Genomic DNA, 16,842 nt, shown 5'->3' with positions numbered 1-16,842 from the left:
CAAAGTCCTAGAGAAAAGGTTACTTTAGTGATTTACAGTGCATTTCAAGTCTCCAGAGATTCCCACTTTAATATTGGTGCAATGGTTATAATTCTGCATCCCTGTCTTCTTCAAGAGGTCTATGCTTCATCAGATACATAAGACTTTTTTCCTTGTTTTTATCTTAGTACGAAAGTTCTTCCCTATGAATGTGTATAACAGATGGCTCTTGATGAGTGGTATTGTTCCCCCAGTATTTCTCATATAATACCTTGTGAAAACTACTACCATCAGCTTATTTGACTTTTAACTATAGAAATATCTGACCTTTTATTGGTGGCCCTACTTCTTTAGCCCTTGTAACTGTACATGGATGATTATAGATGCATGTAGCATTGAACATAGTATTTCTTCTAAGAACATCAACTATGCAGTCATAACATTTGAGGAACAAATGACATGTCAGTATTAGAACTTTCTGAGAAAATATTACAAAAGATACATTTACACTGTAGTGGTTACATGGCACCTAGAGTTTTTCTACTTCTTCTGAAACAATATATTTAATTAGAAAGAGTATACACTTTGAAATCAGATTTGTGCTTGACCTTTGTCACTTACTAATTATATAGCTTCAGGAAAGTTAATTTCCTTAAACCTCTTTTTCTCATCTGTACTAAGGAATAATAAGGCTTTTAACGCTAGTGTGATAATTATTAGAAATATTTTGTTGAGATGATATAACATAGTACCTGGCAAAAGTTGTCACTCACCCAAAGACAGGTACTATCAAGATAATTGCTATCTTATATCTTCTTTCCATTTTTTAATACTGTTGCAAATAAAATTCCCAAGTGTATTAGGATATAGGAGGTCAGACTTTTGTTCTATTCAGGACTTTGATTGGACAATGTCCACCCACCTTATGAAGGGCAACCCGCTTTACTCAAATTTCACTAATTTAAATGTAAATCACATCTAAAAACACTGTCACAGAAATATCTAGAATAATATTTGACCAAATATCTGGGCACTGTGGCCCAGACAAGTTGACAGACAAGATTACCTATCACACCAACTAATTCCTTGTCCTTTACTTTGACTTTCTGAACATACAGTTCTTATACTTTACCACCTTGTGAATAAACAAGGTTATCGGATGACTAAGCAACAGCTATAATACTTGTTAAATTGCTCTCTAGTGAAACTTGAGATTCCTAAGATGACCATTCCTCTTATAAAACCTATTAAGAGGTAGTTGACATCTGCATTTTGAACAGAGATTAGTCTATTTTCATGATTGGTTTATAGAGCTCCTATTTTGCACTAGATAACAAGAGAAAAGGGAAATGCTCTAGAAAATCTAGTATTCCTATTCCAAAGCAAAAGATATGTGAAATCATTAGCAACACTCTACAGGAGTGACATTATGCATAAGCACTGGATGGCACCATCAATACCCTTGTCCTCATTTTAGCAGAACTCACCCAGCAGCACTCTGGAAGAGCACAACATGCTCTGTAAACATTCATCATGAGACAGAGTTGGTATACATTTGTGAGGATGAGGCTAAGAGAACCCCAGTGAAGAAGAAATCAAAGGATAGTATTAGGTTTATGAAGCATGGGGGACCTTGACATCATTGCACAGCAACCACGAGTGACTATGGTGAGTGGAAAATCACCTGTTCCATCCTGACAGTGTCTTTATCTTTCTGGAATCTCAGTAACTTCAGAAGGCTGAACCCTTAGTGAGAGGTTCCTGGTACTACCAAAAATAATTCTACTCTAGATTTTCTTAGTCCACTGATAGGAATACTTTCCCTTCGTGCTATGATACTTTTTGTATCAAATAGCAACATGATATAACTTCACTAAATAGGGTCTCCTTACACCACTATATAAGTGAAATGTCAACTTGTCAAAAGTTAACATTAACAGCTTTCATCCTAAACCTGTTCCCTTACGCTCCTATAAGAAATCCTCAAAGTTAAAATGTGGAGGCAAATAGTTCACATCTATGTTATATATGCAAGGGTGCTCTCAACAAGTTGATTTCACTTGTGAAATTTAATCTCAAACAGTGGTTGACTCTCTGCCAGACATTTGCCTTCAGTAATCTCATGAATCGATCATATGTTGTAATTGAAGTTGGAGGTTAAGATTTCTAATCATGATACCTGTTTAAATTTTTCTGACTGTCAGCCAAAGTGTCTGTGGAGAATGTTCAATTTTATTTCTTTCAAGATAAAATAAAAGCATCTGGGTATATGAATCCTAGAAACAGTCTGACCAGATCAACTCTCCCCATAATTATTCCAACAGCCCTTTCAAGAATAGGTTATTTTAAAGTTGCAAAGTAGAGATTGTATTCAATTAATTTCAAACATCCTTTGAAAATGAATTTACACTGTCTGATATTACCAAGTTTGTCTCTCACTCCTATTCTCTTCCCAGTCCTGTTAAAAGAAAACTAGGAGATTCAAAGTGAAGGTAAATATGTTTGCCACCAGAAGAGAATAAGCAATAAAAGATAGAGTAGTCAACAGTAAGCAGAACTTCAACAGAATGGGCTAATCCCACCATAAATCATGGAAAGCCAACATGGCTGCTTAATATAGGAGCAAGACCCCAATAATACTGAATCACAAGAGCTGAGGGTACCTTCAACAGCTAAGTAACTCTGATCTTTAACAAGTTCAGTATTGAACATCATTAGAAATGGAATTCCCTGTTTTAGTATAAACAATAAAACTCTTCTTTGTTTTAATTTGGGAATTTGAGTTTTATACCTTTTCAAATGAGGGACTAATTTTTTATATACATTAATGATTTTTGGAATTGTTTTATAAGCTTAAAGCCTTAATAAATTTGAACAATGTTTTAAGTTTCCAGTATTCTTATTTGATGGCCACCATTTTAAAGTATTTTTCATTTAATTACTTATTACTGTGGCCCCCTACACAAAATCCTTCTTTCCCTCTCCTCTCCCATTTTGTAACTGGTAGAAGACTTTAAAATGACTTAAAAGTCTAATCCAAAAAGCTTTGTTTTCTTATGATAGTATATCATCTGATACAATTCAGTTCAGTCTTTAGTTACTATATATTAAAGAGACAAATTGAGTAAATTGCCTTTGAATGGCATCAAAATCTGTTGTCGTTGAGTTTTAGGAGGGCTGTGGACCATGCAGTATTAAACTGTCAGTGTATTCTTATGACACCAGTACAAATCTCTGTTCTACCACTTCTGTACATGACAGTGATTTACTGACTTTGTCTCCACTTGACTATGAACTCTTAGACATCAAAGGGCCATGATTTTTTAAAATTTGCCCACCTGAAGCCTACCACAATATCAAGCACATGACTACATATCAGACATGCAATTTATCTTTACAGAGTAAATGAACACATGAATAGACAAGCTCCTCTAGAATGGAGCTTGTTAATTCTACTAAATTCTTGTTTCATTTTATTTAAAGATTTATTTTAGAGCAAGAGAGAACAAAAGCAAGGGGAGCAGAGGGAGAGAGAATCTGAAGCAGACTCCCCATTGAGCATAGAGCCCCACACAGGGCTTGATCTCAGGACCCTAAGATCACCACCTGAGCCAAAACCAAGAGTCAGAAGCTTAAATTATTCTTATTTTTTAAATGTCTCTTATACTGCATTTTACTTTAAAGAGATGCACATTGTACAGTATTTTCAATGCGTTACCAATGACACTATCCAACGAGGAGGCAAGTTTTAAGATTATGAAAGTAAATCATATTCAACTAATGGAGTGTGAACTTCTAATATTTCTTACAAATGTCATGCTCAGAAAGAAGTTAAAGTCCACTTTATCTGGTAGGTTCTATGTATTTGTTATATCGATCAATAGCCCTAGGTCCTTGGAACTCTCTCTTTCTGCGTTTGCTCAAACTCTGTGTTCTGTTAGTTTTCCAGTCTCTCTGCCCACATCTCTTGTTCCTCAGCCTGCACCTTCTTCTACATTACCTGCTAAAATGTATTTGGTCCTCTTCTCTTTCAACACACTCCTTCTAAGACAGCCTTCTCAATCATTTCCCCATCATCTGGGAATAATGATTCCCAAACTTCAGTCTTCATCTCTAGGACTGTATATTAAACTGTCCACTAGATATCTTTATCTCATTGTGTCCTTATCTATTAATATCACCATAAAGGCTAGGCCAAAAGTAGAAGTCTTTGTGAAATTTTCCCTTTTACAGAATTCTTATAGTTAATTAATTACCAAACCCTATTGATTCCACTTTTAGGATGACACTTTCCTATCTTAGTTCAGGCCTGTTCTCTCACATTCCTCTCAATTCCTTGCAGTTGACACATGGCAGACAAATAGATTTTCTGAAGTGTGAATCAGACCCTTTTCTTCAGTGGTTTATAATTTCTTAGAGAATAACATCCAAATCTTTTAGCATGGCATTTAGAAGACTGTTAAACTCATTCGGCCATGACTCCCCTCATATACATGTTTACCCCATGAACTGATTTCTATTCCATGAGCCAAGACAGGCTCTTCTACACCTCTGTGCCTTTGTACAAGCTGTTGTTTTGTTATGGTAAAGTGAAATGGCCAACTCTGAATTTCTGCACATCCTTTAAGTCATAAATTGAGGACTTCCACAAATGAGAAATGTACTATTTCCCAAGGCAACCCATTTAGCATCACCTACAGCTGACACCACAGGAGTTATTCCTTGCCCTTAATTGTATTCCTTGTGGCCACAAAGAACAAGTCTAATTTTTTCTTTCATATGATAGATCTTCAAATAATTTAAAACATGTTACTCCTAGTGCTTCTATTCTTTGAGGTAAATATCCACAAAGTTCTTTAGATTGGCCTCTTATTTTTTCCTAGCTCACTAAAAGTTGGCATCAAGAACTTTACTGAGTACCCCAGATGAGGTCTGACCATGAAAGAGTGAAGCTTGACTCTGCCTTTTGTATTACACACACCTCACAACCAACTCTCCATTATTCAGCGGTGGATTGCAAAACAAGGAGGTGGGATTCACTCTCATCATAGAGAGAGCTGGGAATTAGGCCCCAGCTTTGTTTTCCTATACAATCTCAGCACTATTCATAATGCATTTGGAATTCTGAGTCTGTGGGAAAATTACCTTTGATTTCTCAGCTATACTTTCATCCTGTTGTCTATAGTAAGAAAATGAAATTGGATCTGAAATCAGTATGAGTTTTAGATTCCATAGAAAATGTATAAAGGATAGAGGAGAGAAAGAAAGAGCCATGAGGGAATGTATACAGGGAAGATTACTGATAGTTCTTCATAGGACTGTCACTCACCATAGGAAGAGGAGAAGACATAGAACCTCCACCAGCTAAGGTTCCTTGAACTTTCCATTATCCTTTTCAAGTCTCATGAGGTACTGTTCTTTTATTAAAGCACTCCAGATGACCAAAAACAGATGACAGTATTGTTGCTCCCAAGAATAGTTACCTCTGAACAAATATCAAGCTCTGCAGGTTTAAAAATAAATCCCTAACATAATTTTAATCCTCAGCCCTCAGATAAAAGAAAGAGATGTTGCCTCCCCACTTAATTCCCAAGACATAAGTAAGAAAGATGTACCTCATAGTTGCTAATGAAGTTCTGCCATCCCCAAACTAGATTCTATGTGAACATTCACAATTAATTAGAAGATTATAATCACAATATTCATAATAATGCCTAGAAATAAACACCTGGCTCAAAAACTATAGAAGCACTTAAAGGAACTTCAAAGTACTTGTATGTTGCCCATTTTTCATTTTAATTGTAAAACTATAGGCCAGGTTTTTGAAATATAGTCTTGTTGATATATTTTTTTAAGTCTTCACTTTAATTTCCAATAACTCTCTAAAGAAATACCAAGGGAGACACTCCTGGCCCCATTAAATTATTAAGTAAGCAGCTCTTACATTTGAAACACCAGGTTGAAATGTTACTTTTACTAGTGCTACTGCATGGAAACCTAATTTGTTCTACCTACCTACCTATGGACTCATTATCTAGTTGAGAAAAAAAGAACCCTTCCATATATTAATTCATTTCTGTGCACATCTCTTTTTAAAAATCTTGATGTTATCATAGTAATTATATAGTGCCTTAAATACTTTTCCAAGTGTCCCTACCATTTGAGATTTTTAAATCTTTCTAATATCAGTGTCACTCAAATCTACCTTTGTTATTATAGTAAAAACTTTTTACCTACTCTTAATAAATATGAAGTTCAAGACATTTTACTGTATTTAATTTTCCATTAAAGGACCTAGACTTGGGGTGCCTGGGTGGCTTAGTGGGTTAGGTCTCTGCCTTGGGCTCAGGTCATGATCTCAGGGTCCTGGGATCGAGCCCTGCATTGGGCTCTCTGCTCACCAGGGCCCCTCTCTCTGTCTGCCTCTCAGGCTACTTGTGATCTCTGTCTGTCAAATAAATAAATAAAATCTTTTTTTAAAAAGACCTAGACTTAGTGGATATTAATGCAATACATGAGACATACTTTCCCCATACTTTTCCCATGGTTGTCTCCATTTCACCTACTCGAAACTTCATCCTTCTATGTACTCAGGACAAAAATTTAAGTCAGTTGTGATACGCCTCCTCTGACCCTTCCAATTCTAAATTCAACTAGTTGCCTTTGCTCACTCCACTCCAGCCACACCAGTATCATTGCTGTCCAGTGAATGTGATATTCCCACAGCAGCTCCCGGGTAGGTCCTTTGTATCTATTCTTTCCTTTATCTGGAAAGCCTGTCCTCTAGGTGGCCATGTGCCTCATCCCCTAACCTCCTGCAAAACCTCAGGCAAATATGCAAGCTCCCTTGCTCAGCACTCTCCATTTCCCTCAGCCTTTCCTTTCTTCCATAGCACCTATCACCATCTACCATACTATCTACTTCATCCACTTATTTTTGTCTCCCTCTGTGTGATAGGTAGAATTCTAGAGACTTCTGTCCCATTATTGAAATAAACACTAACCTCAATACTGTTGTGAAAGGACTTTGCAAAGTAATTAAAATTGCTCGCTGGCTGACCTTCACCTAAGAAGATCACCTGGCCCTCAGAAGCAGAAGAGTAAGGCAGAAGAGAGAGGGTACAAGGGCAGAGAGATCCAAGGCATGGGAAAGACTCCACATGTCATGGCTGGCTTGAAAAGGAATGAGTGTGACAAAACAGGAAAAAATATACAGTGGAAAAAGGCAGTCTCTTCAATAAATGGTGCTGGGAAAACTGGGCAGCTATATGTAGAAGAATGAAACTCAACCATTCTCTTACACCGTACACAAAGATAAACTCAAAATGGATAAAAGACCTCAACGTGAGACAGGAATCCATCAGAATCCTAGAGGAGAACATAGGCAGTAATCTCTTTGATATCAGCCACAGCAACTTCTTCAAGATATGTCTCCAAAGGCAAAGGAAACAAAAGCCAAAATAAACTTTTGGGACTTCATCAAGATCAAAAGCTTCTGCACAGCAAAGGAAACAATCAAGAAAACAAAGAGGCAATCCACGGAATGGGAGAAGATATTTGCAAATGACAGTACAGACAAAAGATTGATATCCAGGATCTATAAAGAACTCCTCAAACTCAACACACACAAAACAGGTAGTCATATCAAAAAATGGGCAGAAGATAGGAACAGACACTTCTCCAAAGAAGACATACAAATGGCTATCAGACACATGAAAAAATGTTCATCATCACTAGCCATCAGGGAGATTCAAATTAAAACCATATTGAGATATCACCTTGCACCAGTTAGAATGGCCAAAATTAGCAAGACAGGAAACAACATGTGTTGGAGGGGATGTGGAGAAAGGGGAACCCTCTTTCACTATTGGTGGGAATGCAAGTTGGTGCAGCCTCTTTGGAGAACAGTGTGGAGATTCCTCAAGAAATTAAAAATAGAGCTTCCCTATGACCCTGCAAGTGCACTACTGGGTATTTACCCCAAAGATACAGATGTAGTGAAAAGAAGGGTCATCTGTACCCCAATGTTTATAGCAGCAATGGCCACGGTTGCCAAACTGTGGAAAGAACCAAGATGTCCTTCAGCGGACGAATGGATAAGGAAGATGTGGTCTATATACACTATGGAGTATTATGCCTCCATCAGAAAGGATGAATACCCAACTTTTGTAGCAACATGGACAGGACTGGAAGAGATTATGCTGAGTGAAATAAGTCAAGCAGAGAGAATCAATTATCATATGGTTTCACTTATTTGTGGAGCATAACAAATAGCATGGAGGACATGGGGAGTTAGGAGAAGGGAGTTGGGGGGAATTGGAAGGGGAGGTGAACAATGAGAGACTATGGACTATGAAAAACAATCTGAAGGGTTTGAAGAGGTGGGGGGGGGTGGGAGGTTGGGGGAACCAGGTGGTGGGTATTGGAGAGGGCACGGATTGCATGGAGCACTGGGTGTGGTACAAAAACAATGAATACTGTTATGCTGAAAAGAAACTTAAAAAAATGATTTAAAAAAATATTTTAATTCATAAAAAAAAAAAAGGAATGAGTGTGAACAGGAGAGCAGACATTCTGACGGAGCTGAGAGAGGCTCCTGGATGATAGCTACTAGAGAAATAGAAATCTCATTCCTACTCTTACAAGGGATGGAATTCTGTCAACACACTGAATGAGTTTAGAAGCAAATTCTCCCCGTACAACCTCCAGCAAGAAACACAGCCCTGCTGTGAAAAGATGTAACACCCCATATTTTCAACCTTGTGAAACCCAGAGCTGAGAGACATGGAGCCAGGCTGGGGCCCAGTCTTACCTACAGAGAATAATTGAATGTAATGGTAAGTTCCAGAATTTGCAAAGGCAGCAAGCAAAAACTAATACACGTTATGAGGATATATAATCGATGAGGGCACGGATCCCCATCTTAGAGTTTTCTTCATGCTGTGTTGTAGAACCTAGAATAGCACCTCACAACACAACAGACAATAAATACTTGTTGAATGAATAAATGTACACAGTATACTCATTCTTTCCAATGAAATCTATATTTTACAAAACGATAGAATTTTTTTACCCCAAAACATAGAAAAAAATATTAAAAATGTAAGAGGTAAATTGATTTGAAAACGGTGTTATCAGTAGATTATATCTCTGCAAGTTAGTGGCAGCTGGCTACCACTGCCTAAAGTACTGGTTTTCAAAATGCACGTTGTAACACAGAGGCAGGTCATAAAATCAGTTTATGGGGTTGAGACAGGTAAGAAGGAAGGAAATAAAAAAAATTAGAATTTTAATTTTAGTAAGGGATGTATATGCGTCTGTGTATGCACATTGGATCACACTATAAGATGTATTTCTTACTGCAAGTACTGTCAAAATAATTTGGAAAACAAGGGTCAAAAAAGTCACTGTACTCTGTGCTGTGGACCAGGAGGTAATTTAGGACCTGACCAGAGGTGAGATGAAGAGAAATGAATGGTGAATGTGTCTGTTAAGAAAGGGCTGATCAGGAAAGAACTATACTATCCTGAGTCTGTGATTAAATTTACAAGGCAAGAGAGAGCACTATGGTTGAAGAATTCACACAAATTGTACCATCTTAAGGTGAGGAAATGAACTTTTTCCTCTTGGTCTGTGTTTTTTGTTTTGTTTGTTTTATTTGGGAGCTTTTTTTTTTTTGCCTTGGGGTTGGAATAGTGCCCCTGGACAGTGTTCAGATCCACCCCGCCCCATCACAGAACAGTCACTGAGTTTTAGTATAAAATCCAGCAGCATCTGGAAGAGGATGACTTGAGGCTTTAATCAGCAAAGCATCCTAAAATGCTATTTCTTTTCTCCCTTACAGGGAAAGGATTAAAAACCCAAATACTTAATCTATTTTCTAAGATTAGCCAGTTATTAGTGTCATATATAAATTTAGCTGGAAAGGAAGTTAAAAATGTCCTTGGCACATGGAACCAAAAAATAAATCCTGGTTAAAGAAACTCAAAATTGAATCTAACTCAATCTCCTCATTTATTTTGTAGATGAGGAGGCTGAGCTATCCCCATTATTATAACAATGTTACTCTTATACTTATCCATGATTCCAGTTTGTCAGTGGACTGCATATGGATAACAAGAATAATGCAACTGTACAGTATTCATTCCCCCACTCTAGGGCATATGCCTGGTTGGCAGGGACCATGCCATACATCTTTGTACTCATTAGTGCCTACTGTGGTTTTGGAAATTAAATAAGATAATACCTGCAATACACTTACAGTGCCATGTACATTCTAAGAACTAAGTAAATGCCTTCATATATGCTTTTGTCGCTTTGATTATAATAAGAGCATTGTTAGTACAGGATGTTTATGCATAGGAAATTCTTAATACCTGTTGATTTTCTTTGCATTATTCACCAAAATGAAATCATATTTTATGCACTTAAAATCCATATAGACTTGAAGAGACTTTAGAAAAATAGAGTTCTAATCTGCTTGAGGCACTTTAAGTAAATTAGTAAAGATGAAAGACTTCTAATTAGTTAAAAATTACCCAGAAGATGTATTAAGTATATGAAAAGTAAATAGACCTAATCACATCTCTATGTGATTCATAGAGATGAAATATCTAATGAAAATACAGACTCTTGCATACTCTGAAGGTCATCTTTCTTTAGGGAAGAACCAGACTTAAGAATTACATGACCATTGGTGTTTGGAACCCAAAGCCATGGCCACGAGCTGTGAATTCTAAAATCAAAATGTGACTTCCTTTAGGAGATGTTTCACAGAGAAAGAATATCAAAACATTAAAAGAAATGATTCAGAGTCTATTTTTGCTCAGGATCCAACAATGTTATCAAAGATTTTTTTCCCCAAGTCTTACAAGCTCTATAGCACCTTTCCCCCGCTGCTACTTTCATGTTATATAATTAGCGTATAATTATGTGCTCTTTCACACTGGAAAGAGTATTCTTTTATTAATGACTCTTTGAAAAGTTCTTTATTATTTATCTTTGAAAATGAGTTTGAAATCAAAGGGCTTTCATGACTTTAACTTTGGAGTTCTTAAAAGTAATAGAATAGGTGGTTACAGAGGTCATAAGCAGTCCTAAGTTTCCACCTTTAAGGTAAGAAATAAGGTTCAGGAAACAAATGTTGCATCCTCCTTTCCCTCCCGATTAAATGTTTGGAACACAGAAGAACATGAGTGCAAAATACTGATATTCCAGCAAGGGTTGTCTTATTCTTTGCCTTTTCTCCCTTGCTGGAATAAATAGAAAATGGGATCGGAAAAATAAGCTTCTTGAATCTGGTACAAAGACAGAAGGGGATATAATTCACATTTATAGTAGGAAGTACAATGTAAATTCCAAATTAGTCTTAAATGAGGAATTCACCCAGCCCATAATCTGTAGTCGATTCTGGAAAGTACCACCACATCTCTGCTGAGGCTAAGCAAGTCTCATTGCTGTTTTTGGCTGACTGCTTTTTTTCTAACATTTGGCTTACTGGAGCACTCCAGATTGAATATGGGCAATTAAAAGGAAGGGTGTACATTATTGCAAATTTTATTCATTTCTCAAGCCATTTTGCTTGCAGTGATAATCCCACAAGACCAACATATCTTGCATAAGAAACTCAGATGGCTTTTGGCTTCGAGCAGCTCTTTGGTTACTTTGTAACCTATTCATGCTAAACTTCTGGACTTTCCCCATTTGTGGCTAGAACCTGCCAAATCAGGGCTACAGTGGCTGCTTGGCTTGCCACAACCATGGCTGACTTATTTAAGGCTGACAAAGGAACAATAATGCCATGAATCGAATAATGATCAGAATTCTTCTCGATTATTCTGCTGCTATTTATGTGGGGCAGGAGCTACCTCTGTCCAACACTTCCACGATGCACAAAGTAATACTGGCCAGAGCTATTTCAAAAATTTGTATCTCCTATACTTTTTGTACTGTTTCAGTGGAGAAAGCAAAAGTGTAATAACCTGATGACCTCGGAGACTTTGGTTTTTGAGGCCTCAGGGAAATTGCTTATCATCCTGAAACACTCAAAACACTCAAAATTGCTTATCATTTTGCCTAGCCATTTGGAATACCATGACGTCCCTTCAGTTGGAAATCTCTATATACCTTCCTTCTCACCAGCAATCTTTTTCTTGTAAAGAAAACAAGAGATAATAATTTACTTTGTACTCAAGAAACTGTCTTCAAGGATCACTGGTCTTATATATGATGATTTTTCCTTATTCTAAATGAGAATCACAGACTCTGAGTTGGAAGGAATCTTAAAAGTGATTTAATAAATACCTCTGGTTGGGGGTAGGGGGGTAGGAAGAGGGTGGTTGGGTTATGGACATTGGGGAGGGTATGTGCTATGGTGAGTGCTGTGAAATGTGTAAACCTGACAAGTCACAGACCTGTACCCCTGGGGCTAATAATACATTATATGTTAATAAAAAATTAAAAATTAAAAAAAAAATACTTCTGGTGGCATGAGCCCTTTCTACATTATCTTCAGGGAGGCCCTCCTTTAAAAGCTCTTCTTCAGGGCGCCTGGGTGGCTCAGTGGGTTAAGCCGCTGCCTTCGGCTCAGGTCATGATCTCAGGGTCCTGGGATCGAGTCCCGCATCGGGCTCTCTGCTCAGCAAGAAGCCTGCTTCCCCCTCTCTCTCTGCCTGCCTCTCTGTCTACTTGTGATCTCTCTCTGTCAAATAAATAAATAAAATCTTTAAAAAAAAAAAAAAAACTCTTCTTCAGGGCAAAAGAGAAATAAAAAGGAAGTACAGTCTACTCTGTGTGGCCTAACACTTTATAACGAAAATGAACTGGAGGAACTAGATGATGGTCTTCCTCACTCACAGGTTCTCAGCCTCTCATCCATCTTGTTTAATTACATGATGAAAACCACTTAAATGTGAAGCATTGCAGAGACTGAATTTTAAGTTTGGACCCCGGGAATACGGCACAGCAGGAAGGGAAGCAGCACTTCTTAACAATTCACTGTGGGAAGTTAGATCCCATGGTCTTGACCTTTTCATTTCAATGATCCAGAAAGTTAAAGATAACTTTAAAGGTCTACCTAATATGAATAGAATGATAGGAAGCTTTCCTCACTATTACTTAAGAATAAGTTAAATTATCTAGTTTAAACTACAGGTTAAGAGATTGGGTTCTGGAATGAGACTGCTCGGTTTGAACCCTGGCTCCCTTGTTCATTGGCTGTATGACCTTGGGAAGTCACTGAAGGTTTTGAAACTTTGGTTTACTCATCTGTAAAAAGGAGATAATAATATGATCTTCCTCACTGGGCTGTTAAGAGGATTAAATGAGCTCATTCACATGAAGTACTTTGTTCAGTTTATGGCATATGTTTTAAGTATCCAATAAATGTTAGCTTCCTCATGTCCACTGAAGTAATAAAAACAGAGTTTAGAGTGCAATTTTTGTTTTTTAATTTGCTTCAGAATCTCAGATCTTCAGTGAATTTCCATGAGTGCTATTTAGGACTAAGGATTTATAGTGTTAAGGAAGGAAATATACTTATGCTATAAATAACTTAGAAGGAAATTTTATATTGCCAAGGATGTTTTTAATAAATCAATATGGTTTATATCATGTGCTAACTGAATAATACAATTATTCTAATTAACTGATCATGCACTCTGTGGGTTTTGGAAAAGTATGTCAGCATTTAGCCAACAAAGAGACTCATGAATAATAGGATAAAATATAAAGTTATTATTTTTGCTATTAGAAACTTAGTTGCTTTTGTGTATGTCTGAATAGCCAATGCGATCAACATGTTATTCAACAGACTGAATTATATATCTGATAGGATTGAAAAATAATTCTCTTGAATATGTCCAGAGAGGTCTAAAAAAAAAAAAAAAAAACTGCCATTCTGAAATAGTATGGTAAGTTAACCAGTCTCTGGTCTTATGTTACTTTTTATAAAATAAAATCTTATATCATTATTCTGTTCTAGTCCCCAATTATCCAGTTCTAATCAATAGTCTGCTTTCCCCTCAAAACAAATAGCAAAACAAGACAGAACTTTCATTTGCTGATTCTACAGAAAATTTAAATGCTGCCCGTCCAGAATATCCATGGAGCTATTTAGGAAATCAAAGTTTAAAGCTAACCATTTTCACTTCTCTCCCATGTCCCAGAAGTCAGTCATTGCAAGATGAAATATATCATTGTCCGAAGAGTATTCTTTTCTTTTTTTTTTTTTAATATATATTTATTTGACAGAGATCACAAGTAGGCAGAGAGAGAGGAGAGGAAGCAGGCTCCCCGCTGAGCAGAGAGCCCGATGTGGGGCTCGATCCCAGGACCCTGAGATTATGACCTGAGCCGAAGGCAGAGGCTTAATCCACTGAGCACCACCCAGGTGCCTCTGAAGAGTATTCTTTTCTTATTGACCCTGAGATTTAGAAACTCCTCTTCATAACTCATTACAAAGTTAACCATTAGAAAACCATTTATTGACCCAGAAATCAGGAAGATCAAAATAATTACTTTCATAAAAATGAAAGACTCTTAGTTGGGAAGTTGTATTGAGTCATGTATAAAATATATTCTTTTTTTCCCCCCCCAGAATGTATTGAAATTATTGTCCGTTAGAAAAATAAGGGATTGAGGTCACCTTCTCAGCATTTAACATGCATATTCAGGGGGTTTTTCATCACTGTCAGTATCTCATGAAGGGGAACACACAACATTAATTCATTAAATAACATGACAGTTGATGGCAATCTATAGAAGATGCTATTCTGAGTAAAATTAAAATGTGCTGTGAAGGGGCGCCTGGGTGGCTCAGTGGGTTAAGCCGCTGCCTTCGACTCAGGCCATGATCTCAGAGTCCTGGGATCGAGCCCCGCATCGGGCTCTCTGCTCAGCGGGGAGCCTGCTTCCTCCTCTCTCTCTGCCTGCCTCTCTGCCTGCTTGTGATCTCTCTGTCAAATAAATAAAAATAAAAAATTCTTAAAAAAAAATGTGCTGTGAAAAAAATGAATTAGGAAGAAAATGGGAGGGTGTAGTATGGAAAACTATACTCTTCATTGTACAACCATCACTTAACAATGTTACTGTGCATGTCCACACTCTATGAATTCAGAGACATTTTTGCTTTCCCAAGCTAGCTGTCCACTTACCCTAGTTGTTTTCACTTTATTCCCAGAGGAACAGCTCCATCCTTTCCGATCTGGAAGAACTTTACATTCCTCTCCCTCAAGACATGGCTGCATATGGCACCACCATTTCTGTTCCACTATTGAAGCTGCAGGAGATTAAAAAAAAAATCAGTGTTTTCTATTTGGGCTAATTATCTGGGTGCAAATTTAAAGAAGAACAAAGGACACCAGTTTTTCCTAATAGTGGTGAAGACTAGGTTTTGAAGCATGCTTCTCTTTTTGTCCAAAGGGGCTAAATCCTTCTAGATTTTCTGACTAAAAGAATTTTTATTTTAAATTTTCATTTATTGTGGTAAGAACACTGAACATGAGCTCCAGCCTCTTAACAAATAATATTGTTAATTAGAAGCACATTATTGAAGGATATTTTCCTGTGAATGTACAGGCTTAATGAAAACTAATATAGTGGGAAGAAACTTATGTAGACATATGCATGCACTGATTTACCTAAATATATAAGAAAATGAACCTACTACCAGTTTAGAATCAACGTTTTAGAATTAATGTAATATTTCCCACAAGTAAGCTAAAATTAGAATATTAGAGTTAATGTAATTTTTTTTAATTGTGGGCAGTAACCATCATCACAAGGAATGAGCCATGCTAATAGGAATACTTAAATTATTTTTTATGGTAACAGTAATTAAGTAGACCCATACAAAGATGTATGTCCTATTGTAATTAGGTGAACCCTCCAATAAAGAAATTAACATTTTGATGGATCTCCATAAAAATCAATATTTCATGTTAAGTCAAACTACAAATCCACTAATCTGTATGGTGCTTATATTTTCATTCTTAGGAACCACCCATGGGTTTACATCATTATACTGTTTAAGCCTCTATTTTCTCTTCCCAATTAATTTATACACACACACACACACACACACACCCTTCACTGGTAAATCAGTATTTGATGGTATCAAAGTAAGAAGCAAATGGACTTGTTGGAACCTCCCTAGAATGCCTTTCGTTATAAAACTGCATAAGGTCTTAGACCTCCTTCCAGAGGATTTTAGATTTCAGAATGCCCCTCCCCCTGATCAATAATCTCTCATCAACCACATGATTTATGGTATGATCCCTCAGGATTGACCACAGTCAACAGCATTATAGTGGATTTCCAGGTCTAACCAGTCCCCAGCTATATGACCACCGTGAGCAATGGAAGAAGTCGTACCATCCACACAAGACGGAGCTGCTCGCGTGGTGCCTGCCACCTGCCCGGGGAAGCAGGAGCACTTGACTGTCTGTGATCGCTCTTCTATTTTGTTCTTATTACAGCATCTGTGGAGTGCCACCACTTCGCAAGTGCCCGTTTTAACATGATGAGCTGCACAAACAAAAATAAGAGATAAGACAACATTGAGAAAGCTTTGGCTTCTCCCCCACCCTTTATAATTAGATGTACATTAAATATAGCTCTATAACGGATTCCCCCATGCATGAAACTAGAAATACAATGATGCTGACTCCATAATGCAGATTTGATTTCTAAATGTGCAAGGACCATTTCTGTCAGTAAATGCTTGGTGAAGCAGGAACAATTAGTGACCAGATTAGAATGAGCTGTAAGAACAGTCTGAAATATAGAGACAATATGTGGCATCATCAAAAACACACTTATTTGCATATGACTTTTTTGTCCAACATGTTAATCAAAGAAAGGCAA

At 37.1% G+C, this 16,842-nt stretch overlaps 1 protein-coding gene across 3 annotated transcripts in view; it reads right to left on the bottom strand.

The window, feature by feature from the left end:
* Nucleotides 1-16,842, bottom strand: part of TAFA2 (TAFA chemokine like family member 2) — a 489,998-nt gene that overhangs the window by 44,917 nt on the left and 428,239 nt on the right. For all 3 annotated transcript variants that reach the window (XR_007129699.1, XM_047743378.1, XM_047743379.1), the window contains exons 3-4: nucleotides 16,351-16,503; nucleotides 15,132-15,256 (exon numbers count right to left, since the gene is read on the bottom strand). Coding sequence is in view for 2 of the 3 variants with exons in the window: in XM_047743378.1 (XP_047599334.1) it covers nucleotides 15,132-15,256; nucleotides 16,351-16,503 (278 nt within the window). In the remaining variant the exon portion in view is untranslated. The remainder of the gene's footprint in view (nucleotides 1-15,131; nucleotides 15,257-16,350; nucleotides 16,504-16,842) is intronic.

The sequence above is a fragment of the Lutra lutra genome, chromosome 8, assembly GCF_902655055.1.
Source record: "Lutra lutra chromosome 8, mLutLut1.2, whole genome shotgun sequence".
Lineage (NCBI taxonomy): Eukaryota > Metazoa > Chordata > Mammalia > Carnivora > Mustelidae > Lutra > Lutra lutra.
The sequence above is the reverse complement of the archived record's forward strand: the minus strand, read 5'-3'. Positions and strand labels throughout refer to the sequence as shown.